The following is a 27,476-nucleotide window of genomic DNA, read 5'->3' on the forward strand; positions in this document are numbered from 1 at the left end:
AAAAAGTTCGAATATTACTATTATCTTATAGTTAGGTTTTAATTTTGGAGTTTGGTCCCTTCTTCAGATCTATATTCTAAAAAGATCAAATACCAGTAAAAAGGTTAATTATCTACTCAAAACTACTTTTACAAGTAATGAAATTTTCTATAAATAAAAAGCAAAGAAGCTCCTAACTGTAGTGTAGAGTAACTTTTATTTGTTATTAATCCTATCTCCTTTTGTCTAGAGACATTACAATCTTATTTAGGAACATCAATAATTTGTTATCTATTTTCACATTTATGTATTGTGCATGTGCATACACATATGGAGGTCAGAGAATAATTAGCAGGAGTCTTTTCTGTCCATTATGTTCAGGTTGTCAACCAAAATTCAGGTTGTCATCAGTTGTTAATCTTTACTTTTATAAAGAACAAGATGGTAGCATACTTGCAACAAATATCTCTTTCACTATTAAAAGTATAACCTCAGAGACCAGATCTATGAAATTATTGCAAGCATGTATGATAGATCTGTTAGTACTCATGTATCCAGAATCAAATAAATATCCACTGATTTTTTTTTTTTTTGTGTGTGTGTGTGTGTGCAAAATTTAAGCCATCTTAGAACTCAGAAGAGCTCAGACCATCTTCTATTCCCAGGCGGGGATTCAACAATGATGACACATTTTTAAGCACTCTAAGAAATGTGTTAATAAATTAAATACAATCAGTTTCAAACCCTGATTCTAAATGTCTGCTAATCAATGCTGATTATTATGGGTCATAGAAAATGTCTCTCATAAAAGTGCTCCTAACAAAAGATGGTTTTAAAATGACTTACAAAATATTTAAGGCCAGTGATACAAACAAGTTGGTGTATTTCAATCTGTTTTTCTTCAATAAAGTAGCAAACACTACAATGGTATTATCCTTTGGTTTTATTTTCTGAGATTAAAAAGTCTAGGCATAAATATTTTTAGATAATCTAAATGACATCCTTTAAGAAAACTGATCAGGTGGCTCATTACACATCTCTTGATTATTATCGTTCATGAATGTCACTGTCAGCCTTGATTAACTGATTCAAATTTTCAGAGTATAATAAGCAACTTTTCTGCGTCTTTCTCAAATCCCTGAGAATCATAATTATCACAGAAGTATTTTACCCCTTCATTAAAAGTCTCTGGAAAGCAGTGGTGTTCTTTCATTGGTAACAGGACAAGGAGCAGTGTCATAGAGGGTTAATCCATGTAAATTGGCTTCCACCCGCAAAGTAATTTTCTGAAACAGAAAAAAAATTATATAGAGAAGTTTGGTCCTTATCAGTATCATTTCGTGCTTCAAAGACTCCCTCATGCAGTGAGATAAAAACTAATCTAATGGGGAACAGAAATCACTGCCACAGGCATCATCATCCTGAGCACCAAGAGAAACGGGAAAATCACTTTCTGGCCTCAGTAAGTTTCTTGTTTTGCTTTCATAGTGTTTTGTAAAACTATGTGTTAGGCCTGGGCCTATGTGAATGCACACAGATTATAGAAGTCTATCAAAAATTTCTTCAGATATGCGTTGTAATTCCATTATCAAGGCTGAAATCTACTTGCAACACACTACTTCCTCAAACCCAGAAATAATTTCACCACAAGTTACTCTTCTTGTATCACTGTCTTTCAAGCCAAGTTTTAAACAGCTAATTTTCAAAAAGGACAGGGAATCTGCCAATGAAATATTCTGGCATTCCACATGAAGTCCTACTGAATGAAATTGAAACTATTTCCTTACCTGGAAATCACGAATGTAAGTCAGGAAAAATCCAAAGAAGGAAAATGACATAGACCATTCTGCTGCAGTGGTGACCATGTGAAGCACATAACCCTGAGTCAAAGGGGGAAAGCAGGGCAGTTCTGTGATGTTTCATTCAAAGAATCTATAGTATTTCTCAAATTAAGCAACATCAAATTCTTATAGCCCAATCTTCCGTCGATAATCAACCTTTGAGTTTTGAGAACTGCAGTACCTATTTGGAATACACCTCCTAAACCATGCTAGATGTCTGAGTTTCACTGAGAACAAATGTTAGTTTCCACTCAGTAACCAAGACAAAACAAAGTCCACACTGTACAACTGAGGAGTTACTTCTTTCCCTTGAGCCATAAGACTCATAAGTCAATATATGCAATCCTTACACTTAGGAGGCTAAAGGAAGATCACAAATTTAAAGTCAGCCAGACCAGAGAGTGAAATTAAAATATACCCCTCAAAAATAAGAAAACAAGTTGTGCCTAGTTTGTACAAGACCCTTGTTTGACCTCCAACACTAGAAATCCTTTAAAAGTATACATGGAGGGAGCCTGGGGAAATGCTCAGTTGCTAGTGCTTGTTGTGCCAACATGAGGATCTTCATTCTCTCCAGAACTACACAAAAAAGCCAGCGTAATTGTCCATGCTTCTGACCCTAGAGCTGGGAGGTGGAACTAGGCAGCTTGCTGGAGCATGGTAGCCAAACAGCATGGCAACATCAGCAAACTCTAGGCCAGTGAGAGATTCTGTCTCAAAAAACAAGTTGGATAGCACCCGAGGAATGACACCCAAGATTATCCTCTCGCTTTGAGGAGTACGCGTCACACACACACATGCACATTCAGAGTGTGCAGGAGTATACATGAGTGTACCTGTATCTTCATAAAACTCATAAACTCACACTAGGAAAATTTTAAGAATACTCACTATAAACTTTCGTAAGATCTTATTTTAGAGTTTGTACACTAACTTTAACATATATGATATAGTGTTGAGAGGGCTCAACAGTTAAGAGTGCTTGCTGCTCTTCCAGAGGAACCAAGTTTGGTTCCCAGCTCCCTTGTTGGGCAGTTCATATTTGCATGAAACATAGCCCCAAGGAATCCAATGCAGGCATCCATGCATACATGACATACAGATACACATAAATATAAATTTAAAATTAATCCTTAAAAAAATTACACACACACACTTTCTATATTATTTTATATTAACATTTTATATTAAGCTCTTACTTTGTCCTCAGGGTTCCAGTGTAGTTTCTGTACTATATCAGCACCAAAATCACTACTGTACAAAATTGATGAGCAAGTCAGCACTATAAAAAAGTCAAGGAAGAATCTCAGAGGGCTGAAGGTTTAAATTTGTAAATCCTAACCATAAACAAAACAAAACAAAACAAAACAAAAACCACATTAAAGGCTAGCTGACACATTTGTTGCTATGGTCTAATCCTATTTCTTTAAAGATTTAGTGTCACATGGCAGTATTAAAAATAAAGATCTACTCACTGGGCCCTCAGAAAATGGTTTACATCATCATAGCCTTTCCTTTCTGATCAAAAACTAGCAGCTCCACCATAAATTTTCACTGAATAATTTTCCTCAGTGAGCATACTAACTCTTCCTTGATTTCTCTCAAGTATGACTATACCAAACAATATTTTTGTTCCTGGTCAATTACTTAATTTCAGTCTGAATTTCATGTACAACTGCACAACATGCTTTAGCTTAGAGTGACTTTAAATGGACGGGGTGGAGGTGCTGGAGTAAGTACTGTCTCACCAGTTAAAAGCACATGTTGCTCTTGCAGAGGACCAACATTTGACTCCCAGCACCCACATTAGTATGTCGCAAACATCCATAAGTTCAACTCCACAGTATCTGACAATCTCTTCTGATACTAGTGACTACTAGGTATGCACATGGTGCGCATGCATATATGAAGGCAAAACACCCATACACATAAAATAATCTAAAAATATTAAAATTAACAAACTGGTACTTACATTGTACCTATCTTACTCCCTTGTTATGTCCTCCTATTCTCTTTGAACAGTAAACCACACTTTATAACAAAGGATACTGCTTAGTGCACTTACTCCACACCAGATAACCAACAGGAGTCTGATCCAGAAGACTTGTTTGCTGTGGATTTTAGGTTGCATTTGGTAGGAAAGGATGGTTTGCACAAACATGTACAATGAACCCATACTAAAGGCAAGCACAGCTCCACATACATGTACAACAAATAGTGTTGATTTCTGAGAAGCAGAAAAAAGTCCATCAGTCAACCAGAGGAACTCAGACACATCAACAATATAGCCTTTTAAAGCACAAGCCAGATAATTCAATAGAGCGTTCACTGAGTGGACTTCCCCGAAGTACTGGAAGATTATAGTGAAACCTGATGACTTTACTTACTAACAATGAAAATGGCAACAAGTATCCATGTTTTCTTTTTATAACTTATTTAACATTTTTATTAGGTTCTATTAAGTGTCAAATATTTTTAAAAGTCATTAATATGTAAATGAATGAAAAAGACACTCAGCCCTCCCAGTTTATTCTATTCTAGTGAAGGTACACAAAAATAAACTTCAGAAATAAAGGCATTCCACAGTAAGGTATAAAATGGTAATAATAGAAAAAAACAAATAGGTCAAAAGCAAAGAGCTAGGGATATCAGGCTAAGAGAGTTTAAATTCAAATGTAATTTAAGGCCTTCATGGCACGAGTTTGTTACTGATTATGCCACAGGGATTATTATTAGTTTGTACTGATTATTCCACAGGGATTATTATAAATTATAATGTCTTCCCTTTATTTACTTACATTCAATTTCTAACATCGTATTTCCCATCTGTTTAAAAGTGACAATTGTCAATATCAAATTTCTACAATCAAATTTTAAATCAAATTTTGGTTGAATCACTGTTTTTTGGGTTTTTTAGTTGGCTGTGCTTGTACTTCCTTTGGTAGAAAAGACATGTCCAATACTGGCACAGAGGGAGCATAATGACTAAGAAAACAAAGGAGGGACAGGGTTCAGTTGAATATTATATACACCCTGTTCAAAGGCATTCAATTTATATGAAATTGTATTTTCAAATACAACATTCTAATAATTATTGGGCTTCCCCTTGAATACAAGCTATCAAATGATAAAAGATCTTTCCCCCAACCTTTTTAGTACCTTCAGGGTTTCTCAAAAAGTTCCAAAATAATTAAGAAGAGCTGGCATGCACGAAGCAGTGTGCTAGGTGCTGGAGTCAGATGGGGTGCGAACCACTACACTAATAATTAAAGAGAAATATACCAGCAAATAAATAGGGAACTATTTCAACTGCCAATGAAAAAGAAATTAGACCCCAGTAAGAAGTTTAAAGGATGAGCTTTCCAAGACTAGAGGATACAAAGAGAAAACCCAGAATATTTGCAGTAGGACCCAACAAAACAACTTCCTAGGAAAGTGGGATCCACACTGAGGCCTAGACTTCCTTAGGTCAAATACTTATGTAAAGGAGTTAAATAAACCTGCTTTACTCAAGGAACAACAACAAAATGGGATAGCATGATAAACAGTGGCAACGTTAAGAACACAGCGATACAAAAACGAGGCTAGAGAACCTGATCAGAGCGGACCTTAGATCAAATTAAATATCTGAGTTTATTAAATTATTTTTTCTTAATGTAAATTCTTTGGAGTTTTAAGCAAGACAACAGAAAACTTTTTTTTTAAATGGAGATTGAGTAATGTGAATACAGATGAGCAATTCTTTCAAAGGGAACTGGCAGGAAAGGAAGGAAAAATGAAAATAACGAGAAGCAGGAGCATTTAAAAAATACTTAAGAGGGAAATCAGTAAGTCATCATTCAAAATAATGCTAAACTCTCCTCCAAGCACCCCCCTCCTAAAAGAAATTATAAGGGTGATAAAAGGTGGATGATAATGTTCACCACTTTAAGTGGCAAAACCTTACATCAGGAAGAAGAGGAACATGGGGATATTTGGGTGATGCTAGGTCTGTGGATAAAGGGGTCAGAAAGGAAGCCAGGAGTAAAAGTCAGAATGTTCAAGGTGTCTCTAGTTGAAGGAGGAGGTATAAGCAAAAGAGTAATCTGATTCAAAATGACAAAGCCAAGAGGACTGGCAAGGGGACCTGAATGAGAGTGAACGCAGAAAACAAAACACCAAGTTTAGATCTGCAATACATAAGGCCCGTCAGTTCCATCTGATCTTGAGGTGACCTCCTGCGAAGTATAATGTTGTCTGTCTCGTAACTATGATGATTGTACTGACGAACAGTTCTAAGAATTTGTTTGTCTAGATTACTAAATGTGGATTCCTCTAATACTGAAAGTAGCTGCTTCTAAAACAGCTTAATTCTGTTAGGCGAAGAGGCAGGAGCAGCATGCGAGTAAAGAGCTCAGCCTTTCATTGTACCACAGACACCCAAGCATTCTGGGAAAACACCCAAATTTTTTTTTGGTTTTGTTAAAAAAAACATACCTGGAAATTTGCCACAAGACAGAGTCCTAAACAACTCAGTATCCCAAGTACAAGGCCAACTTTGTTGAATTTGATGATAAGGTTCTCTTCAGGATTAAGTGCATGAACTTGTTTGTAACGAACATACATGGTAGCAAGACCTGGGAATTTGAAAAACAATGAAGTAATGAGTAACCAGGGTAAGAAAACGCCAGAGAAGAGTTCACAAAGCTGAACTGCTATCCAGAATCACAGATTGTGCTTTGGACATTAACTTGAAAGAAGGACACAAAAACAGCTGTAGATTTTAAAGAACTTCTATAGACACAGTATAGAACGACTTGAATCTCTGGGTGCCCGAACAAGCCTTTTGCCTTCCCTGGGCCTCATGCCTAAAACTACTTAGTATAAAACTTAGATAATAAGTGTGATGTATTCTGGAAAAATTCCCTCATGATATTCTTATTATATTAAAGCCATAATATTTTTAGGATCAGCATCAAAGTCAACAGCAGAATGCAGATGGGACGTGCATAGGTAGAACAAAGGGCTTTCCTCCTCATTCCAGCCATCAATTACACAAGAAAACAGAGCCTGCTTTGCATGCTCATGATTCAAGAAAGGGCCAAATCAAACTTTCCACTGCAGAGTTATTACCAAACAACTCAGGAGTATAATAAACATGGCAGATACATGCTTTGTAGATACGTTTCTGAAAAGTATGAAGAGAAAACATATATTTTTTCTAACTTCTATTTTTTCAATATTCTTTTACTTTCATTTACTTATTTAATGTGTATGTGTGTGTAATCACTAGACAGCCTTTGAGAGCTGGTTCTTTCCAACCACCCAGTAGGTTCTGGAGATCAAACTCAAAGTCGTCATGTTCAGCAGCAAATACCTTTATCTCCTGAGCCATCTTGCCAGTGCTAATTTTTCTTATACAAACAAATATGTATTGAATTGACAGATGAAATTATTTTAAACGACAATATTTGATTATAAAATATTTTACTAAATTAACAAAAATCTGGCTCACAAAAGAGCCTGAATATAATTCACTACAGTGGCATTAGAATATTAATCAAAAGTGAAAACATAATTCCATCTCTACTCTTAAACTTTTAAACTGTTTTTCACAAAAGAATTTAGTTGTGCTCAGTTTTACCCACAGTTCTTGATTTAACATGAGATGTTCAAGAAATCTTCACTGGCTGCTGGTGGTGCACGCCTTTAATCCCAGCACTTGAGAGGCAGAGACAGGTGGATCTCAGGGAGTTCAAGTCCGGTCTGGTCTACAAAGCGAGCTCCAGAACAGCCAGAACTGTTACACAGAGAAACTCTGTCTCAAAAAAATCATAAAAAAATTTAAAAAAAAAGGCCCTGAGGGATGTTTCGCTGTGTTTGGAACCTCTGTTTAGATAAGAAGTCAAATAACCATATAAATATTTCTTCAAAGTGTATTTCTATAATTAGGCTTTTCTACCTGTGATTTTTTTTTTCCTGTTAGGCAGCAAGGTTTACTACTATATAACCAAAAGTTTTCTTTATTTTTTAGGAACATAGTTATAATCGATAATTTAGTAGTAACACATTCTCAAGTATAATGGGAGAACAAGCAGTGATACAATCTTAAAGAGGAAAACAACAATTTGACTGTTCATTTGAGTGTTAAAACCACCCCTACTTCCATCACTCACCTAAAACGGCAGCAATATTTAGCATTACTCCAAAGAGGCATCTTTCCGGAGGTACTGTACCAGTGTCACTGAAAGACAAAGTATGAAGGCTTCATACACTAATATCCTACCATATGTACCAAGGGCTATTTCAAAACGTTGTATCCTTTAAAAGCCCCTGAACTTGACTCATATATTTATAAGGAGAACATAATTTCAGTTTATAAATATTTGCCTTCCCTTTTTCTATCAGGTTTCAGATTTTTTTCATTTCCATATAGATGTATATTTCCATATAGAAACCATTTTTTTAAAAAAGCTTATCTTTCCATATGCTAAATGTACATTCTACAATTATCCAAAATTAGGAACATAAATATATCAATTTATCAGCTTCACCGAAATGTTCTGTAAGCAGCACTGGCCCTTTCATAGCTCTTGTCTCTTTGTATCTGCTGTTGATTGCCTGTACTTCAATTAACACCTGTTTATTAACCGATCATTAAAAATACTAATTAAACACCATTCGTCAGTTATTGTTTTATAGTTAGGGCTTTTACTGCTGTGAAGAGACACAATGACCATGACAACTCTTAAAAAGGAAACGATTTAATTGGAGCTGGCTTACAGGTTCAGAGATTCAGTGTATTATCATCATGGCGGGAAGCATAAGAACTTGACAATTTTAATGGCTCAAATGAACCTTCTTGTTTATAATTTTTTTAAAGTTTGCTGTTTTCTGTGTTAGAAAGATTATCTATCAGAAATAAATGAGGAAATGAAAACAATTGCAACAAACACAGGATAAAAAGTGCTATTCAGACAAAGGTTAAAAAAAAGCAATTGATTCAAAGTCTCTAAGATATGTTTCAAAGGCTTCAGCTGGATTCCAGGTGGAATCATTTAGATAAAAACACAAGAGCCAGCTGAGCTGTACTTAGGGATGATATTTTCACCACCCCAACCCCATTTAATCCTTCAGCTCTTCCTCTCTCCCTATTTAATGCACCTTTTTCTTATAAAAATGTTTTTAAACTTTAGTATCTTAGAAACACTCATAAATGCTATTTTTCTCACAATCTCTTTGTGCATGCATAAACATGTCTAGTTGTCAGTCATCTATCCAACAATACCACACATTTTATACAGTATGTAAAGTTATGCAATGGGGTCTTTAGTATCAGCTTATTTCTAAAAGCCAGAGGGGGCATGTTAACATCTTAATACGTTTAAAAGTGAAAAATACAGAGAAAAACAACAATATCAACAAAAAACCAAAAGCAAAACAACAACAACAAAAAAAATCGAAACAAAAACATATTACCAGTAAGAAAAAGGAAAAGAAGAAAAGGGAGAAAGAAATTTTTTTTTATTTTTTATTTATTAATTTTTTTGGTTTTTTGTGACAGGCTTTCTCAGTAGCTTTGGAGCCTGTCCTGGAATTCGCTCTGTAGATCAGGTTGGCCTCAAACTCACAGAGATCCACCTGCCTCTGCCTCTGCCTCTGAGTGATGGGTTTAAAGGTGTGCGCCACCACTGCCTGGCTGAAAGAATTTTTTTTAAAACATGAACAATAAAACAAACTCTGGAAGGCAAGCTACCAAACCACTGATTACTCCAGTGGGGACTCCAGGAGTGAAGAAGGAACTTCCACTTCAGTTTCAAAAAATTTCTCATTTTGAATTTATTTTTATGTGTGTGTGTGCCTGTATGGGCCAGAAGAAGGCATCAAGTCCCCTGAAACTGGAGTGGCAGGCAGCTGAGAGCTATTCTATTGGGCACTGGGAACCAAACGTCGGTCCTCTGTAACTGCAAGCATTTTTAATGACTGAGTCAGCCGTAGAGACTTCCTGCTTATGAGCAACATCATCTTGTTAAGTCTGCTGCAATAACTGCTTGCTGTTTCTCTATTTTAAAAAGATGGGATGAGGGGTGCTAAAAGGCAGCACAGCTGTTAACTGGCTGCTCTGACAAAGAACCTGGGCTCAGTCTCCAGCACTCACATGGCTGCTTACTACCCTCTGTATGTAACTCCAGTTCCAAGGGCTTTGGAGCACTTACCTGGCTGGCACCAAGTATGTATGTGGTACACACACATTTCAGAATAAACACTCATAAGAATAAAATTTAAAAGTGGTTATGAAGAGTACATGCAACACCCATAATTAAATTGTTAGTAGTTTTGAAATGTCAAAAATATAACATTGATAACCTATTGTTTCAGAAATATCTCACCAGCAGGTCATGAAGAGTAAGAACACAGTCCCTGGAGTAAAACCACAGGTGCGAGTCTGGGTTCCATCACTGAATTGAGTTGTATATCATTGAGCAAATACATACTTTCCAGGAACTTTGCTTTTCTGATATATCAGCTATTAAATATGCTCAAAGTTTAGTTTCCAGGGAAACATTATGAGTAGCTGGTGGGCCCTTTAAGATGTAAGGCCCAGTAAGAGGTCTTTAGGTCACTGGATGAACACACTTAAAGGGAATCACAAAGCTCTGACCTCCTTCCTGCTTGCTTTTGCTTTTGTTCCCTATGTACTATTGCCATGACATTTGCCTTGCCCAGGCAACTGTGAGACAAAGCAACCCTTTTCTCCTTAAACTGTTTTTCTCATATATGTATTACAGTAACAGAGGATGACTACAGAGCCTCTCGTCTTAAATGCGGATCAATTTCTCTACGTCACACGGATGGATGGTATGAGAATTTGACTCCCTAAGGCATGAAGAGTACTCAGAACATTACCTTGTCCCACAACGAATCAATAAATACTTGCCAGTATTACTATATTTTCCCAATATTACTATGTTTGCAACATCTTTTAAGAGGAAAGTAATTATAATTCTAGTTCAAGCACATATTTAAAAGACAACTCACTGAGAGATTAGAATTTATTAATTGACTCACCCGACTGTTCCCGTATTTCTCCATTGCATGGAGAGAACCAAATGCAAGTTCTATTTTATGTTCCCTTTGCTACAATGGCAGCATAAAAATTTGAATTTTCAAATGAAACTTGAAAGGCAAGATTCAATGTAGACTACGAAAGCAGCTTGGTGCTGGGGCACTTACCTAGACTGTGTTCCAATCCCAGTCCTGAAGGATGGCCAGGGTTCCACCTACCTGATGTAAGGCAATGCAGGATCAACATGGTGGAGTGTTATCGCAGTGATGTATGAGAAGATAAAGGTAGCAAATGTCCAAATTACAAGTGCTGACGGCAGGAAACTGAGGCCTTGCTGAAACCACCACATTTCAAAGAGGTTGTCTGCAGCAAAAAAGACAAATGAGAAACAGTAACGGATGAGCTTTTCCATTCGCTGTTAGCCACGCCCTCCCCACACCTGGACTCTTGCCCTACAAGTCTCCCTTCATGCCACTTCAGTGTCAATCCTGATTCTTCAATTATTTCTTCGCAGTCTACCTTCTCTCTCCATCGTCACTGCTACGACTCTACCTAAACCACTATCATCTTTCACCAGATTCCTAGAGTAACTTTCTAACTGGACCCTGTGATGCTGTTAAGTATAAAGCTACCCTTCTGCATCATCAGTACCTCACTGATACCAAACTACAAAAATGCTCAAGTCCTTCATCTGAAACACAGAGGATTTGCCTACAGTCTACATATACTCTATACACTTTAGGGCATGTCTATATTATAATAATGTATATCGACAAGATAGTTGTTACAATGTATTATTCAGATAATAAAAATATCCTTACATCTACAATACAGCTGGGTTCCCACCCCGGTCCCCCGCTCCTTATATTCTCAATCTATAATTGGTCAAATCAGTGAATGTGATCTTTTGTTTCCTAGGGAAAAGAAAGTTACTGAAATCTCTGTAATCTCTAGACTGGCAAATGTCTTATATACTGATGAGTTGGCTGGGCAGTGTAGCCTCTAGCCAACCTTAGAAGGAAAGACTGAGATATGATGAGAGGATTAGGATTCTCATACATTAATCAATCATGCCTCTGTTGCAGTTCCAGTTCAAATTCCAAAAGAGACAAATCAGGTGAACAGAAGTGACAGAGGATGCCTGTAATCCACAGCATAAATGCAGGACAGAAGACACCTAGATGGGGAGAGAGGCTCTTGAGCTACAGTGGACAGATGGGGATTGCCAGTTTGTGGTACATTCTGCAGCAGACCCATAGTTTCCCTGGTTAGGTTTTCTGGACCTCATCCCTCTCATCCAGGCCCTCATTGTAAACAAGAAATGTGGTGTTTGGAGCCAAACAGGTTTTTTTTTTCTTTTGTCATCCAAGTTGAAACTAAATCTTTGAAATCTAGAGGTCAGTGACTCTCCGACATCTGTCTCAGCCCACCTGCCTATATATGTGTCAGTGTGCCTCTCTCTTTCTCTGACACAGGTCTCAAGCATTCCAGGCTGGCTACCTCATTATTGGGATTCTAAGTGTATACCACACCATATCTGGTTGACGAGGTCCTAAGGACTAAACCCGGGGCTTCAGGTATACTAGATGAGTCATCTATCAACTGAGCCATATCAGCTTCTCAAGAAGATAGTCTAGAGTTTGACCTGTGCCTATGGAGAGTAGAGAGAAGACAAACAGCAAAGGATGTAGGGCTTCACAATGCAAAAATGCAGGAATTCCAGGGTGACAAGACCAGCATAGGGCTACCCCTGATCACAGTTCAGGTTTCCTTTATCAAGACCAATGAGTGGAGCATGGCAGCCAGAAACAGAATGACAAGGAAGGCATGCTGCTGGTAAATCTGGCAAGCACCAGGGCTTCCACTGTGATCTACAGTAGCCTGAACTGGGAAGTTGATAGGGAGAAAGCTTGCAAAAGGCTAAGTTGATGGTAAAGGGGAAGTGGAGGAATATTTGCATGACAGCAGAGTTCCCAAGATGACTGAGATACAGCTGCTCTGCTATTTCAAGAAACCTTTCTTTACTTCCTCACCCAGAGAGAACTACTTGCTGGACCTGCCTGTGAGTAATATGTCCATGGATGGCACAAAAATGAGCCACCTGGGCCCCAGGGTGCTCAGTGACCTGGCATGTCAGCAGAATACAACCATAGACAGCCTGGGCTCAGCGCCTGCAGGCACACCACAGAGGAGCACACTGCCTGCCTGAGGCTATCATCACTCCCACACCTCTTCTACACATTTTTATTATTTATTATTCTAGGTTTGAGTCTTCTGTCTGCAGATATGTCTGTGTATGTTGGATTCCCTGGGGCTGGGGTTACAGTTAGATGGTTGTAAGCTGCTATATGGGTGCTGGGAATTGAAACTAAACCCTCTTCTCTGGAAGAGCAGCCAGTGCTCTGAATTGCTTAGTCATCTCTCCAGCTCTAACCTCTACACGTTTTTCAAGGCTAGCTTCAACTCAAAGTCCTTGCTGTTTCCAGCAGCAGCCTGTACCAACAAGGACACCGATCACACTAAACACTAACATTTTGTTTGCTTTTTCTCAGTTAATTTCAGTTTTAGGAGAACAAGAAACAGTTGTTTTAGACACTATTATATTTCCAGTTCCTATACGAAGGGTTTAAAAAATTACTTAAATACATACTACATGCCATTTTCTTTTTAAACTCTAGACTGAAGATCTTTTGTAAAAACAAGTCAAGAATGTAAATTATGCTGGGCGATGGTGGCGCACACCTTTAATCCCAGCACTCGGGAGGCAGAGGCAGGCGGATCTCCGTGAGTTCGAGACCAGCCTGGTCTACAAGAGCTAGTTCTAGGACAGGCTCCAAAGCCACAGAGAAACCCTGTCTCGAAAAACCAAAAAAAAAAAAAAAAAAAAAAAGAATGTAAATTATATCTTCATTTACTTAAATTTTTAGAAATTTGTTAAAAGTTAAATACATTAAAATTAAAAGTAATTGTTCTTAGTATTTCCCATCGACTTTGTAAATACCAACTCAATTTCCTTAAGTTTGAATAAGGCTCCACAATCTTCTACTTCCTTGTCTCAGACTGACTTTCCCAATAATGAAATCTCAGACACTTGCCACTTGTCATCTGCTTCAATCATATGACTAGTTGCAAAATAAGTATATTTACATTGCTAAGCAAGTTTCTTTTCCTTTATTCCAAAAAGCTACCAGTATAAACTTGATTCAAGTGATTTCCTTTCTAAACTGTCATAATCTCAAAGATAGTTTCCCTTTCCTGGCAGTCCTTAATGTTCTATCAATATTATCATTTATCTATTTATTTTTCTTAGCATTTCCCTGCTAACATCCTATGTGTGCGTTTTCCACAGTAGGTTTGTGAGAGAATGACTCTGATAGATACATTTTCTTAGTCAGCTCTTACTTGCTACTTTAATTCCTGTTTCCAATAGTTTTTCTCTCAAGTCTGTAGGAATCCAGTTCTATTATTTGTTAGTTTTATCAAGTCTTACAGATGCTTTTCTTAAGAGTTTGACCTTTTAGAAACCAATGTGACAGCATATCATCTCCAATAATTTTTTTGAAATAGTTATTTGCCTTTCTTTGTCTCTCTTTCTCCCACCTCCCCTTCCCGGGCTCTCTCTCTTTTGTTAGACAAAGTCAACTAATCTTTATTTAGTAAATGATAAAAGGCAATATAATCAAGCAAAGGCTATCATGTACACAAAAGGTACTGGACAAACCTATGTATGAAATAATAAACCATACACTATACTTCTTCAAATCAATAACTAAAAATTGATCATAGACCTCCCTATAAAACGAGAAAGCAATATTAACTATAAAACTCCAAAAGGAGAAAGACCTGCTTTTTTTTTTTATCCTAGACTGGCTAAGAACTCCCTATGTAGTCAAGGCTTATGAACTCATGATCATCTTGTCTCCATCACTTAGGTGCCAGAATTATAGGCATGTGCCATCACGCAGTACCCGGAATCTAACCCAGGGTTCCCTGCATGTTGGGTGCTCTACAAACTGAAGTAGCCTGCAAGATCCCTTTCATGTGTTTTATGGCTTCCAACCATGAGCTTGTATTTGTGTGATCTTAAATCTGAAAGCATTCTAAACTCTAGATCCTTAAACTACGCATCATGAAAACTCTGGTAACAGGAAGAGGTTATCTGAACATACAACAATCGAGCAGTAATCCAAATTCAGCAGGGTAACGAACCCAGAAATACCTGGGTTTTTGCCTGGGCTTGCATTGCACAAGTTCCACGCAGCTTCAGCTCTGATCCCACAAGGTACAGATTGCTCTGATTCAAAGCTACTGTGCGCTAGTGATCAGGGTTTACTGTAAGTACAAAGTTTTCTGTTCTTTAAAAAGCATAATGGTTTAATTACAGAAAACAAATACTTTCATACTTTTCTGTCATTCCTCAGTGTGTAGCATCTGGTTAGTACATCTTGATTGAAATGTGTTAGAATATTTGATTTAAAAAATTTCAGATTAACAGATCTGAGCCAAAACAAACAAACCAAAAGTCATTAAATGATTTCAGTTTGGGACTAGGAAAAAATTGCTAGCGAATGAAATGGCCCTAAGTGGACTTCCGCCACCCTGTAATACCTAAACGAGCGTAAGTAGGATAAAAACAAATCTACCCCTTCCCACAAACACAGAGGGTGTCCTCTGCCCTAGAGCAGTGCTTCTCACCCTTCCTCATGCTTCAGCTCTTTCATACAGTTCCTCATTTTGTGGCGATCCCCAACCATAAAATTATTTTTGTTGCTACTTCTTCACTGTAATTTCGCTGCTGTTATGAATCATAATGCAAATATCTGAGTTTTCTGATGTTCTTAGGCCGCCCCTGTGAAACGGCTGTTTGACCCCACAGAGAGTGAGACCCACAAGTCAAGAAACACAGCACTAGAGTGTCAAATATTTCGTACAAATATTTAATGTAAAACTAAACAAGTTAATTTGTCACATTAGCATTCAAATGGTAAAACTATATGTATACCAAAGGACTATTTGAAAATAAATTTCTTCCCCCCCCAAAAAAAAAGAAAATAAATTTCTTTATGACTTTATTATTAATGTTTGATTTGCTTACCTAGCTCATGTATCTATATACCCAACAGAATGTAAAAATTTCCCTGATGAGAAAGAGTTATGAGTGGAAAATGTTTTTAAAGACCAGTTCTAAGGAACTTAATGTTGAGTTTGAGTCCCAGAATGTATGTGGCAGAAGGAGAGAACTGTTATAAGTTTTTCTTTGACCTTCAAATATGCACCATGATATAGCTGAACAGGAAGGAACATGCATGTGTACACACACACACACACACACAGAGAGAGAGAGAGAGAGAGAGAGAGAGAGAGAGAGAGAGAGAGAGAAGGGGGGAAAGATAAATTAATGATGGAGTATTCACGGAGAGTTTGTCCTTGATTTTGCTAAGCACTTGGACTTGTTACTAACCTGGGCCAACTTTGGGTTAATGCCTTGGCTTCTAGTTTTTCAGACCATGTAGACTGTGGGCTGGAACCTGGAATCAATGATGGTAGGCGTCACACAGTTTCCACTTCTCAGATGGTGTCTTTATTCCTCTGCCTAGACGTGTGGAGAAAACAGACAAACTTCAGTGGTCTCTCTGCCGAGAGGGAGAGATTTTTCTGGCCTTCCATTCAGAGTGTGTGGAGAGAGATCCTGGCTGAACTTGAGAGGAGGCAGTTCCGACGACGTGAGTCATGTAATTAAGAGGAAATGTTTGCACTCTATCTTACGAAAATATTACTCACTGATCTCAATACCATTTCATAAACTGTAAAGATGCTGTGAGGATTGTGTCACCAGGAGATCCAACTGGGAATGCTCCATTCATGTCCCAGTAGGAAACAGAATTTTATTCCCTGCCCTTCACTGTTCTTTTTCTGTTAGAAGTCAAATGCTTCCAAAGAAGGTAACAGCTAGTTTCTCTCTCTTGCTTTGGTTCCTTGTTTGATTTTTCAGTCTGGAGGATTTCCCTTTTCTTGATTTGGGAAGTGTGGTTGGTTAACATAATGTTTTGGCATTTAGTTCTGGTTGGCCTTGAGTACACTACTGTCTAAGGTACTTTGAACTTAAAGCCCTCTTGCTGTCTTATCTCCAAGTTCTGGCCTGGTGATGCCTGGTTGAAGAATTCCGTTTTCTTTCATAGAAAATGTGCTTTGCATTTAAAAAAGATATAATTTATTCAGACTTTAGATGCTTGGGTAAAAGGTATGCTCAAAACAGTTTGCTCATCCCACTATTAGTAAAATAGCTTCCTTCCTATTCTACTGTTGTTTTTTTTCTTCTTTTAGATCCTTCTTAATATTCAAAACACAGCAGAGGGCTGGAAAGACAGTTCAGTTTAAGCCAAAACCCATGTAAATAAAAGCCAGGTGGGGCATAGCTTAGAGGAGGAAGAGACAGGATTCCTGGGGCTCACTAGTCAGCCTAACCTACAGGGCACATTCCAGGTCAGTGAGACATTTTCTCTTTAAAAAGGTGTATGACAGCTGAGATTGTCCTCTGTCCTCAACAACCACATACATGCATGTGCACCAGCACACACAGAAACATGTACACACACAGCAGAAATGCTGTCTTCTACACACAACCTGTGCCAATCTCTCTGCGTGACAAGTAAGCACCTAACTTGCGCTTCTCTAGTTCTTTACTTCTATAGTATAAAGGTTTAGGAAGGTACCTGAAGTGAATGAGCGATTCACTTCACCAATTGCAAGAACAGGGATCATCCATCATCACTTAATACTGCCTGAATGAACAAAAAAACGAACATCAAGTCATCTTAACTCTAGTAGCTGGTCTTGTATTTTTTATTTCAATAAGCAGCATTATCATTTCTCAGATTCTTGGGACTTCACAGTCACTCATGCAGAGAAGGCTCTCTTCAAAATCCTCACGTTATCCCTAAATAATGACAATTCTATTCTGTAAGTCACTTATGCCTTTCTTCCATCCTTCTGCTCACTGTCCAGTGTACCCACTCTTGTTTAGATTCTCCATTTCTGGTTGAACTGCTCCCCTCTACCACAAACCACTCAATCTGCATTTCCAAATTAACTATTCCCCTATATAACACCTTTTAAAAAGTAAAACTATATGATATTGGGCAAGCCCCAAAACTCATCTGAGGCAGCTTCTCCTGTGAAAAGTGGAGGTATTTTGAGCACAGAATGCACCATGCATGCAGTACTAGAAAAGGACATGTACCTATTTAAACTAATATGTAATAAAATTGCAAATTTCAGTTCCTCTATTGCATTCATCACAATCCAAATGCTCAGAGCCAGTCTAGTGGCTGGCAACAAGACAATAAAAGTACAGAATGTTTCCTTATCATGGAAAAGTTCCAGCAGACGATGCTAGATAGTTATTGTAAAAGTTACTGTGACAAGGGAAGGAACTAACACAATGGTGATGCAATGAATAGTCGCTTTTAAGTAGTCAAATACTTTAAAGCTACATTTATGTATTGGTGTGTGTGTGTGTGTGTGTAAGGGGGTACATGCCAAGTGGCTAGAGAATAAATTTCAGGACTGTTTAGGAATGTTTTCTCCTTCTATTACGTGTGTCAAAGGGATTGAACTCAGGTCTTCAGACTTGCTGGCGATTATCTTACATGCTGAGCCATCCTGAAGTGCCAGTATTATTTGTTAAGCAGTCTAAAAGAATAGCTATTTCAGTGAGGTTTGCTAAAATACTAAGTCAGATAACAGATGTTAGGAACTACTATAAGTGGTCAGTCAATACTTGTTCCTTTTTACAATGTGAAAGATAAATTACCTATTTTATGAGTTCCCAAATTTTCTGTCTTCAGAACGGCACAAGCTTGTTTCTTTCGCAAATCTTGAAATCTATGTACAAAGGAAATATGTTATTATTTCAACCACATGGTTTTAAGTAGCACAGTTCTTAGTCAACAAGCAGTATCTGGGGCCTGAACATTAGAATGCAGCATTATGAACAAAATGCTTTTCTTTATGGAGCTGATGCTTGAAATCTTTCATCTCACTCACATAATTAAGAAAATGTTTTAATTGCAGGAAGTCAATTTTCTTATTGTTTATATTTCCCTAACCCCTAAACACACTGTGGTTTTTTGTTTTTGTTTTTGTTTTTTATCCCACAATTATGACTTTCCAGTTACTGGATTTCAGGCAATTTAACTTAATTTCTGGATACAGTATTCTCATTTGAAATATGAGTATAAAATACCATAATGATTTATAAATTTTGTAGTGGTAACTACCAGTACATGGCTGGGCATAAATTTCTTCGAGGTATGATGTATTTGTAGGCTTTTAAGATTCTAGCAGCTTAAATAGACAGTTTAGAGGCAAGGCAGGGCTTAACATACTGTAACAGTCTGCCAGAGACAACTGAGAAACTAAAACGCACAGGATGGGTGAGGAAGACTACTAATTGCCCATGGCCTTCACCCCCATAAGCTAAAGTCTGAGAGCAATTTCAGACCAAGTAGATTAGAATTATAGAGGTTAAACATTTTAAGAAACAGTCAAGAATCCTTTTAAAGACACGCAAAGCAAACAAGAGGTCTTAAGTTCAATTTCCAATACCAAAAAAGAAAGTTTTAAAATTACTTGAAGTTAAAATGTTAACGAAGCATTTTGCATCTCTCACCCATTTTCTCTGCTTTCTTTGAAGATCCATGAATCAGAAATGCTGTTAAATTATTTTTCACATTAAAGAGTCATTGGTAATAAGATGAACTTCTTTATGTTGTCCCATCTAAGTGGCGACCGCTAAAGAATATAAAAAAGGCAAACTCTGGATGTTCCAAGTGAACAAACAGGGGGCCCGGGCTCGTTTTCAGAGATACACAAGACCATCAAGTCCCAAACAAAGCATAACTTTCCTGAACTCTAATATGGCCTTTTGACAAATGTAATATTTTCTAATGGCTAATCCTAAAGCCTCCAGTTACAAGGCCAAGAAATGAGACTTTGAATTTGTCGCACTTGGGTACTTCTTTATAAATGAAAATTGGGAAAACTTATTCCTGTTTCGCTGTTGTTCAAAGGATGGCGACTGCCAGGATTCACGGGACTAGTAATTTCCTTTCAGATGGGGGCCACTCCCTGAATCACAATCAAGGGCTGCCTGCAGACAGAGCTGTGTAAACCCAAGGTCAAGTTTCGAACTTCCCCAGCCCCCACCAGCAAGAAATAAGGGCACAGGGATGACAAAAGGCACTCAAAGATTTCGTTAGCTGCTTGAACAAAAGCAGAGTGTTGTTAATACTTTTTTTATTTCTCCCTCTTATACCCCCCTCTCCCCCAAGTCTGGTAGTACAAGAGCTGAGCTGTGCCTGGGACAAGGCAAATAAAAGCGACAAGAAGCTTGACACGAAGCACCACTTGGGGGCACGCTGGTGGTAGAGGTTCCAAAGAGAGAAAGAGTGGGGCGCGGAGGCCTCAGCCTGGTCGTCCTCCACCGCGACCTGTGCGGTGGAGGGTCCCGGGAGAAGGGTCCCGTGCACCGTGAAGCTCTCACGGGGCCAGGTGAGGCGCGCGCCCCGCGCGGCGATGGGGGCTCGCGCGGCGCCCTCGCCTGAACCTTGAGAGCCATTTTTTGACACAGCCTCCAGCTAGACACCCCAGCTCGGGGCTAGGCCAGCCATTCTCCCCCACCCACCTCTAGGTCTTCCTTTCCTGTCCGGGACCCGCCAGCTCCAGCCTCAGGATGCAGACCCAGGCCGCTACGGGAGTCAGGGCGGAGCCCCGGGGCGCGCTCCCGAGCAGCTCGGAGACGCGCAGCAGCCCTCGCCGAGCCACCGCTTTACGGCAATCGTGAAAGTGTCGTGAACGTGCTGCCGCCTATCCGTCACTCAGTCGCCGGGGCTCGGAGTTTCTATTTCTAAGCTTGTGCTTGTTGGGTCGGGGTAAGGCTGCGGGGGCCCGGCCTGGGGAAGTGGTGGGGATGTCGCGGACGGGGTGGGGTGCGTTTCTCCCGGGAGGAGTGGAGCAAGCGCAGGAGGCTCTGGGCTGCACATAACTGGGTGGCTGCGGACCAACTAGTTGAGGCGACCTCCGTCCTTGCTGGCGCCCGGTGGCCTCGCGCGCGGGGTTGTGGGGAGGGCGAGGGGCGACGCTGGCGGTGCTGACGGCTCTGGAGTCGGAGGTGGAGGGGCGCCTGCGCGCTGTGCGAGCCGCGGGTCGCGGGAGTCAGCACCCCAGGGTGGCCCATGACGAGCAAAGGGCTGGGGCGCTGGCCGCGCGGAACCGACCTTGCCTGGCAAGTCCACACCCTCCTGGCCCGGTGCTGCCGAGTCCACGAACCGTGTAGCATCCTGTGCGGTCTTTACCTTCCCTTTGGAAGGCGGCGGTGAATGTTTCCTGGCTTGGGCCACGTTTCTTGTTCAGCCAACTTTTCTAGAAATTTCAGCCCATGTTGACAAGCTCAGAGATTGCCAGCTAGAGTTTATTTCAGTCTCGTTCTTAGAAGGAGATTGCCTGGGTTTGCCTGTGTTCCCAGGAACGCCTGGCTGAACCTCAAGTCTTAACATCTTACCGAGTTTGACTTTTGCTATTCGGTGCTTGGCATATTGTTGCCAGTTTTTGCCATGTTGTATCATTGCTAAAGAATATATGGTTTTGCTAAAACTCTTCAGGCACCAGGTAACAGTCCATAGTTGCTTTTCAAGAAGTATAAGGGCTTTATCCGTGAGTAGTTAGAATAGTTCCTTCCTACTTTAGGACTGTCAGTGATGTGTTCAAATACGTGTGTTGAATTGACTGAGTCAAACTCAAGGTAAACGGTATACAACATTTGGAACATAACCAGTTTAAGACTATTGGTGTTGGAAGCATTCCAGAAGTCTGAAGTTACAAATCATTTTGTTGTGTATTAATCTATGCTGAGAAATTCTAAGTTCCTTGAACAGCTCAACTGGTTTTCCTTTGTAAGAATCTTTAGGTTAATCTGCCTCAGATTACCAGCAAGTGCATTTTATTGCGTAGCACTTCCTTTTCTAGGCTACATAACTTGCTCTTTAAACTGGCTAGAAATGGTGCTGGTGTTCATTTTGAGGGTCATGCTTTACTCTTTTTTAAAGAACAGAAAAATAAATAAGACTTCAGGCTCCCCAACCCCTTTCCCTTCTTAAGAAAGACAAGATTTCACTTCAGCAAAGCACCAGCTATAAGCTGTGTTACACGGTATTGTTGGCTTCCAAGTGTGCAGAAAAAGCTTCCCCCCAAACTTGTTTTATGTATCATTCGTTAAATGTTAAACATAATAATTTTATGATACATAAAAATAAGATACAGAACAAATAAATCATTTGTTAAATAATGCTGAGCTTCATCTTGTGATCTTATTAATTTTCTTTTCTTGCTCCTGTTTTTCTTTCTCTTTCCTTTGCTCTTTGTTCTAGGGTCCCTTTCTTAATAGTTCTGCTCTTAGTATTTTACTGTAGTAGTGGCAGAGGTGGGCAGGCTATATCCTACTGGATTCCCCTGACAAGATTGCAAACATAGTGCTGAATCAATGCAGAGAAAAACTTGGCACCCTTAAACATGGTGGGGGGAGGAAGAAAAGTTCTAGAATTTCACACAAGTTGGATATTGCGTAAGTTTATCTTATGATCTGATCTGCTCAACAGTTGAGTTTTCTGTTTCTGCTTTTGTTGTTTTAAGCGTGATATTTATCAGATGCATAGATCTCATCCATGACAGGAATAAGGTGGGTGGGATGCTGTTATATATGTTCTTACATGAATGACTTGAAAACTTACAAATTGACTGATAAAAATCAGTAAAGTAAATGTGTTCATTAAATATTATTTCTTTGTTGAACATATATATATATATATATATATATATATATATATATATATATGTATGTATATCCATGCCTACGGAAGGAAAATGCTTTGTTAGGTAACGTCCCCTTTATGCTCCAAAAAGCTTGTTGCCTCGCATATGATATAATTTAGTTGAGGACAAAACCCACTCAGCCCCCACTCACACAGCCTTTGCATTTCTTGAGAGTGTAGGCATGTCTTTCTAGGCCTACAACAACCAAATGCTCATTAAATACTAGAAGAATGATATTCAGTAAGTATTGATTTTCGTTCTAATGTCAAATACGGTATAAGATTATGGGGGAAATAATGTTAAGACAGGAATGATCCCATGGTCATGAACTTGGAGAGCACTGTGCGGGGAGGGGGTAAAGACAAAATCAAGCTCTACAAACAGAAAATTTTCAAAGTAAGATAAGGGCTACGTGAAAGCAGGGCACTTGAGCCAGGTTGTCACAGGAGGGAGGGTGTTTACTGAGTACAAGGGGAAAGGTTGTGGTAGCTGTTAATATTATAAACTGAATTTCCACAAGCAACCTTTTTTTTTTCATTTAAAATTACTTTCATAATTATGAAAACCTGTTCTCACTTAACAGGCTGTACTCTGAAATTGTAGGTTTTGTTACAAGTTCCTTGGCAGTTTTCCGCTAAATCAAAATAAAATCTAGTACTTCACCATAGCTTATGAACCTCTGCAGTCACTGATGCTTCAGACTTCATTTCCTGTCTGATTTACTTTTGTTCTGCCTTTGTGGTCTCTCGGGTACCTGAACAAGGTACACTTTACTTCCTCATTCTCCATTTTTTGGACTATTCTTTATCCTACTCTTAAAATACCTAGTTCCTTCTTTTCTTCTGAGCTGGTCATAAAAGCTTCTTTGCTGACTTCCACCACTATTTAAAATGTATACTTCCAACTCTTCTCTGCCTCAACACTTGATTTTCTGTATGTCTGTTATACTTTGTAGGGCTACTGCTTGCTTCTCAGGTTTTAATATTTGTTGGGTGTGGGAGCTTAGACCATGTGTGTCTTGTTCACTATACCCACATAGTAGACACATTTGGACTTAGAACTTTTCTCTTGTAAGCGCTACTTTGGTGTCTAGGTTAATCAACAGTAACTTTTACTTTGCTGGGGCTTTTTGTTGTTGTTGTTGTTGTTGTGATTTTAATTTCTTATGTAGTAAGAAAGATGTTTTCTATATACCTTTTTGGACATAGGACTGACTCCACACAAAATTTTCAAGCAATTCAGATACCTTTTGGTAATATTTGTAATGTCATCCCAATTTCCATTATTGTGCTCTTTGATCTCCTCTTCTAAGCTTCCTTTTGCTGCTGTCTGATTCTTTGACATAATTAGCTTTTAGTTGGATAAAATTCAGAAACTCATGGTTTGTTGTTTTCCCATTGGCAGTAGCCCTTCTCCCCTGGGATTATGGAAGGAAAGGTGGAAATGACCTGGAGCTCTGTCAGCCACCTCTCTGGCTATTGGCATGCGTTGAAAGTAGAGTAGCCATCAGTAGTGAGTGGCTGCTTGTGCCTGAATTCACAGTTACAGTGCTGTTACTAGTAGCTTTACAGAGACTATGTTGCCAAATCGAAAGGTTCAAAAACTCATTGCCTTTTTAAAATTTATGACTTACATAATGGCTAGGTAAGAAACAATTTGTCAAAAATGTGTATTTTTAAAATGAATAATAAAAGGTTAAAAGAAATTAGGCCATGAGGGGAAAATTCAGAAGAAAAGTATCAGTTTGTCAGCTAGTCCTGCCAAATGCTTAAACTTAAAACCATTAGGATCAATTGCTTGTAGCTATTCAGTGCTAAAATAGGCTAGTAGTCTCTGTGTACTGCCTTTAAAAGACAGTAAACAGAAGACAAATGAGAACCAATCAAACTGGGCCAACAAAATAAAAATTGACCCAACTAAACTTTTATTTATTTCTCTTTCAAGTGGAATTCCCTAAGAGCTTATTATAAATTGCTGAATATAAAAAAAGGTATTATCCTGTTTACTATACAAAAATTGGCTACTGTAGCCAAACATGATTACAGGTGCCTATAATACTAACTCCCAGGAGGCCGAGACTTGAGGATTCAAAGTTCCAGGTCAGCTTGGACTACCTAGCAAATTCTAGGCCAGCCTGAGCATGCAGAATGACATCCCATCTCAAAATATGAAAGGAGGGAGGAGAGACTAAAGAAGTAAGTTTAACTACTCTAAAGTAGGTGTTTGATGATCATATTTCAAGCAAAGTGATAAACAATAGCATAGTTTTGTTTTAACATTTTTTAAATATTGCTATTGTACACCACCTCAGTTGCTTAAATTGCATCTCTGTTTATTCTCTAGAGGTTTTTCCTTTTTTTTTTTTTGGAAATTTGCTTAACTTTTTTTCTGAAACAAAAAATTAGAGATACATGATTGATGAGTGACAGAGGATTTAGACACATAAGTAACATTAAAGTTTTGGGAAGTAATATGTATAGGGATATAGAAGAGAGGTCCTGGTCTGGATGTGACAATAACATTGTATCCAGTGCAAGGGTGTTTTTCCAGTCTATGCTACTATCTGCTTCAACTTTTTCCACCTTTTCCCCTGTCTCTTTCTCTAACCTATTATAAAGCAGCCCCTACTGCTTTCAACCAAGGCAGAATAAACTGGATCCTGCACTGTTAAGATACCTGAGATCCCATAGTGCACTGTTTCTGGGAACTTCACATTGCTTCCTGGATAGGTTTCAACCAGAAGATCACAGTATCCCTCTTGGTAGGCCCAGTTGGTTTTTTGCCACTGCCGTTTTAGTTCAAGAGTATCAAGAGTATCCTTTCTTTGTTTGGTTGTTAATTTTCTTGTGTTCTGCTCCTTTTATTCAGTAATGCTGGGTTCCTCACAAGATTCTTTATTCTTCTTTTTTTCTCTCCATGTTTAATCCCTTCAAGAACTTTCAGTTTTCTAGTTTTCAGACTTTGACTCTAAGTGAAATTGCATCTTCAGCTGAAGTAGTCTTTTGATTTCACTCAAAACATCTCAAACAAAAAGCTCTGTGTATCATCTAGGCATAATGGCATGCACCTGTGGTCTCAGCTACTTTGGAGGCTGAGGTAAGAAAGTATAAGTACAGATATTCAGGGCCAACCAATCTAGGTAAACATAACAAAATACTTTTTGTTGAAAAGCATTATTTTTGTACAGTCTATTTGATCACACTTTTCTCATCCCTTTCCTGACTTCTTCAGAGCCTCCTTAGATCCACCCAACTCCAGACCCTTTCTTTCTCTCTTTAAAAAAACAAACAAAAACTCAAGAAACTCACACTAAATAAATAAATAAGTCCCACAAAAACATGAAATCAAGCAGACCAATATGAAAGAAAATGCCCAACAAAGCAAAATGAGACAAAAAAGAAATTCTACAAAAATATCATTCATTTTGTGTTGGTCAGTTATTCCTGGGCCTACTCTGAAGTCTGGTTAATATACCCAGGAAGACTCCATTGGAGAAAATCAATTTTTCCTTTGCAGATAACTTCTTGGTTAGGCATGGGACTCCAAGTCCACTTACCCCTGTCGTTGCTGGGACCCCATCTGGTTGAATCTGTTCAGGCCCTGTATGTGCCGCCATAGTCACAGAATTCATATGTGTATCAGTTCTGTTGTACCTTTGAAAGACATTGTTTTCTCTGGGCTCATCCAGTGAAATCCTCTGGCTCTTACAAGTTTTCTGCCTCTTCTTCCACATAGACCCCTAAGCTAAGGGGAAGGGTTTGATGAAGACATCTCATTTAGGACTTAGTGCTTCAAAGTCTCATTCTACACACATTGTTCAATTGTCAGTCTCTGTGTTAGTTCTCATCTACTGTAAGAATCTTGGATGAGTGAGCAAGACACTGATCTGTGAATATAGCAGAATGTTATTAGGGGTCATTTTATTGATATGTTCCTTTACCAGAACAATAGTATTTTCTTTTTCCTTGTGCTGGTCTATCTAGTGTCAAGCCTAAGTTCCATCTCATGGAATATACCTTAAATCCAACCAGAGAATGGTTGCTTACTGCTACAACGTTCATGCTACTCTTACACCAGGAAAAAAAAAAAGGCTAGAGTATGGAGTATACTCTGAGCAGTGGAAGGGTTGCTTATCAAGTAGAAGGCTCTGGGTTTAATACCTAGGACTTCGAAAAGGAAGGTTGCATGTGTTCCTTCCTTCTCTGCCATTGTTCCCAGTTCCCCTTTCACCCATCACTCCAAAAGATGACAAGTTAGAAACTTTACAGCTACCCCGTTAGACGTCAGTGGCGTAAATCTCTAGCTGCTGACTTTTTCTTTTACCTCTCTTACTGAATCCTTAAGAGCTTTCTGATGATTGTTCTTTCTATATAGAAATTGCTGGTAGACTTAGCTGTCATTTGTACTAACCTTTTTATCTCCCTACTATAATCTGTCACCATTCATGTGCTAATTTTCAATTTTTTTCTGTTTTGTTCTTTAGGATTAATATAGCTATCCTATCAATCTTGAAAAGATTCCTAAAATTATTTTCTTATATGCTTAATTACAATAATTATGTTATCTCTAGTCTTTTCTAATTCAGGTGCAGCCCTCCAGGGCATAAATACTCAAAGGTCCTTATGGCTGTCACTTAGTGCACTTACCTTTGTTTTCTTACTGCTTCACTTCCTCTGATCACCCTGCTGATACCCTGTGTATTGTGCTGTTTGCAGAACTTTTGTTTGTTTCCAGTATCACCT

The 27,476-nt window shown here is 38.7% G+C and overlaps 2 protein-coding genes across 10 annotated transcripts in view; one reads left to right on the forward strand and one right to left on the reverse strand.

Annotated features, from left to right (window-relative positions):
- Positions 1–581: 581 nt before the first annotated feature.
- Positions 582–20,681, reverse strand: Dram2 (DNA damage regulated autophagy modulator 2). 5 transcript variants are annotated; one of them, XM_075981680.1, is made up of 12 exons: positions 20,552–20,643; positions 19,538–19,659; positions 18,680–18,750; positions 17,580–17,648; positions 16,328–16,459; positions 11,085–11,229; positions 7,976–8,043; positions 6,297–6,436; positions 3,870–4,047; positions 3,020–3,102; positions 1,767–1,859; positions 582–1,265 (listed from the first exon to the last, which is right to left on the reverse strand). In XM_075981680.1, the coding sequence occupies exons 6-12, from the start codon at positions 11,213–11,215 to the stop codon at positions 1,158–1,160; spliced, it is 801 nt and encodes a 266-aa protein (XP_075837795.1). In that variant the 5' UTR covers positions 11,216–11,229; positions 16,328–16,459; positions 17,580–17,648; positions 18,680–18,750; positions 19,538–19,659; positions 20,552–20,643; the 3' UTR covers positions 582–1,157. The 5 variants fall into 5 exon arrangements, with proteins under 5 accessions (XP_075837795.1, XP_075837794.1, XP_075837792.1 ...); XM_075981679.1 differs by lacking the exon at positions 19,538–19,659 and having other exon boundaries at positions 20,552–20,681; XM_075981677.1 differs by lacking the exon at positions 17,580–17,648.
- Cept1 (choline/ethanolamine phosphotransferase 1) overlaps positions 20,251–27,476 on the forward strand; it is a 41,566-nt gene continuing 34,340 nt past the window's right edge. Inside the window, exons 1-2 of one of the 5 annotated variants that reach the window (XM_075981671.1) lie at positions 20,699–20,798; positions 22,293–22,486. The gene's annotated coding sequence lies outside the window, so the exon portion shown is untranslated. Of the gene's footprint in view, positions 20,419–20,678; positions 20,799–21,035; positions 21,535–22,292; positions 22,487–27,476 lie in introns of those variants that run through there. The other 4 variants (XM_075981673.1, XM_075981674.1, XM_075981675.1 and 1 more) reach the window with 4 other exon arrangements.

Source organism: Microtus pennsylvanicus, chromosome 7 (genome assembly GCF_037038515.1).
Source record: "Microtus pennsylvanicus isolate mMicPen1 chromosome 7, mMicPen1.hap1, whole genome shotgun sequence".
NCBI classification, from domain to species: Eukaryota; Metazoa; Chordata; class Mammalia; order Rodentia; family Cricetidae; genus Microtus; species Microtus pennsylvanicus.